At 38.7% G+C, this 1,244-nt stretch overlaps 1 protein-coding gene across 1 annotated transcript; it reads left to right on the plus strand.

Annotated features, from left to right (window-relative positions):
- Positions 1–253: 253 nt before the first annotated feature.
- LOC104942703 (BAI1-associated protein 3-like) lies at positions 254–859 on the plus strand (the record flags this gene model as incomplete). The annotated part of the gene is made up of 3 exons (XM_010767971.1): positions 254–305; positions 420–571; positions 736–859. Coding segments are annotated over 3 exons (328 nt in total), but the record flags the coding sequence as incomplete, so codon positions are not given.
- Between the last annotated feature and the right edge of the window lie 385 nt (positions 860–1,244).

Genomic DNA, 1,244 nt, shown 5'->3' on the forward strand with positions numbered 1-1,244 from the left:
TGTAATATATTTTTACATTTATATTTAAGAAGTATAATACAAGCACAAGTTTCATTTGTTGGCCATATTCCATTATACTTTTTTAATTTGCAGAGGGCCGATTCAAAATGGTCCGCGGGCCGTAGTTTGTTCACCCCTGCTCTACAACTTATCCACTTAAGGATAATACAGAAATCCAATGCTATCTGGCACAGAAACAGACATTTGATTAAGTATTTGTTGTACTGATTCCATTTATTCTTTGTCCTTGCAGTGCGGTGAAAGTAGATTTCTTCAGCATTTCATACAGGCAGCTGGAGAAACAGGTTTGTCATTAAGAAGTCCTTGTAGTAGTAGTTTTACACAACCTGGGCGAGTCATGCAGCGTTGTTGTTGTTGGGGTTTAAACAGGTGCTTGAACAAATGATTTGATGCTTCAGGTTGCCGATGATGTGAACGTAGCGATGGAGCGTGTCTGTGGTACTCTGGAGCAGGAGAGCTCCAGACTGACGCAGACAATGGGAGAGACCATCTTTGAGCTCTTCATGTCCTTGAAAATCCTCAAAGGCTTTCGGGAGTTTCTGCCTCTCAAGTAAGTTAGACTCTCATGACAATAAATATAGCAGCGCTAAAAGCTCTCAGCGGTGGTTATTCGATTTAAATGTCAGCAAGAAGATGAGAATTCAACCTTCTCCCACTTCCTTCTGCTTTGTATTTATTACAAATAAATATATTATATAATATATTTTCTTACAGGGATGCTAAAATGTTGGCCTTGACTGGCTTTCATAACTGGTTCAAGTCCTCCATTCATAAGTGGCTGCAGATCGTCCATGACCGATCTTGTGACAGAATTCGTAAAGCAGTGGAAATGGACAAGGTGAGAGACCATCCCAATACACTATCATTTAGTTGTAAGCTGATATGAGGGCACATTCTAAGGTTATTGTATTTAATTCTTTATATATACAGTATATCTAATATCCCAGTCTGTGACTTTTCCTGAAAGTGTGTTATGTATAGCACCCTATGTTGTTAAAAATTACATTCTAATAGCGGGATTTTACGGTTTTAGGTAGGCCTATACAAAAACCTCTGGCGGTTCTAGTGTTAAGGTAAGTAGAAGCCCTTTTTTATCAGTAACGAATTTAGCAGTTGAACATAAAAGTCAACTAACTGAGGGTCACTTGCAATGACAGTGTTGTGTCTACTGTAAGCTTGTCACTCAGAGTAACCTACAGTTAATTTAGCTGCTGGAGAAGAAA

This window comes from Notothenia coriiceps, unplaced genomic scaffold (assembly GCF_000735185.1).
Source record: "Notothenia coriiceps isolate Sejong01 unplaced genomic scaffold, NC01 NC01_scaffold00004962, whole genome shotgun sequence".
Classification (NCBI taxonomy): domain Eukaryota; kingdom Metazoa; phylum Chordata; class Actinopteri; order Perciformes; family Nototheniidae; genus Notothenia; species Notothenia coriiceps.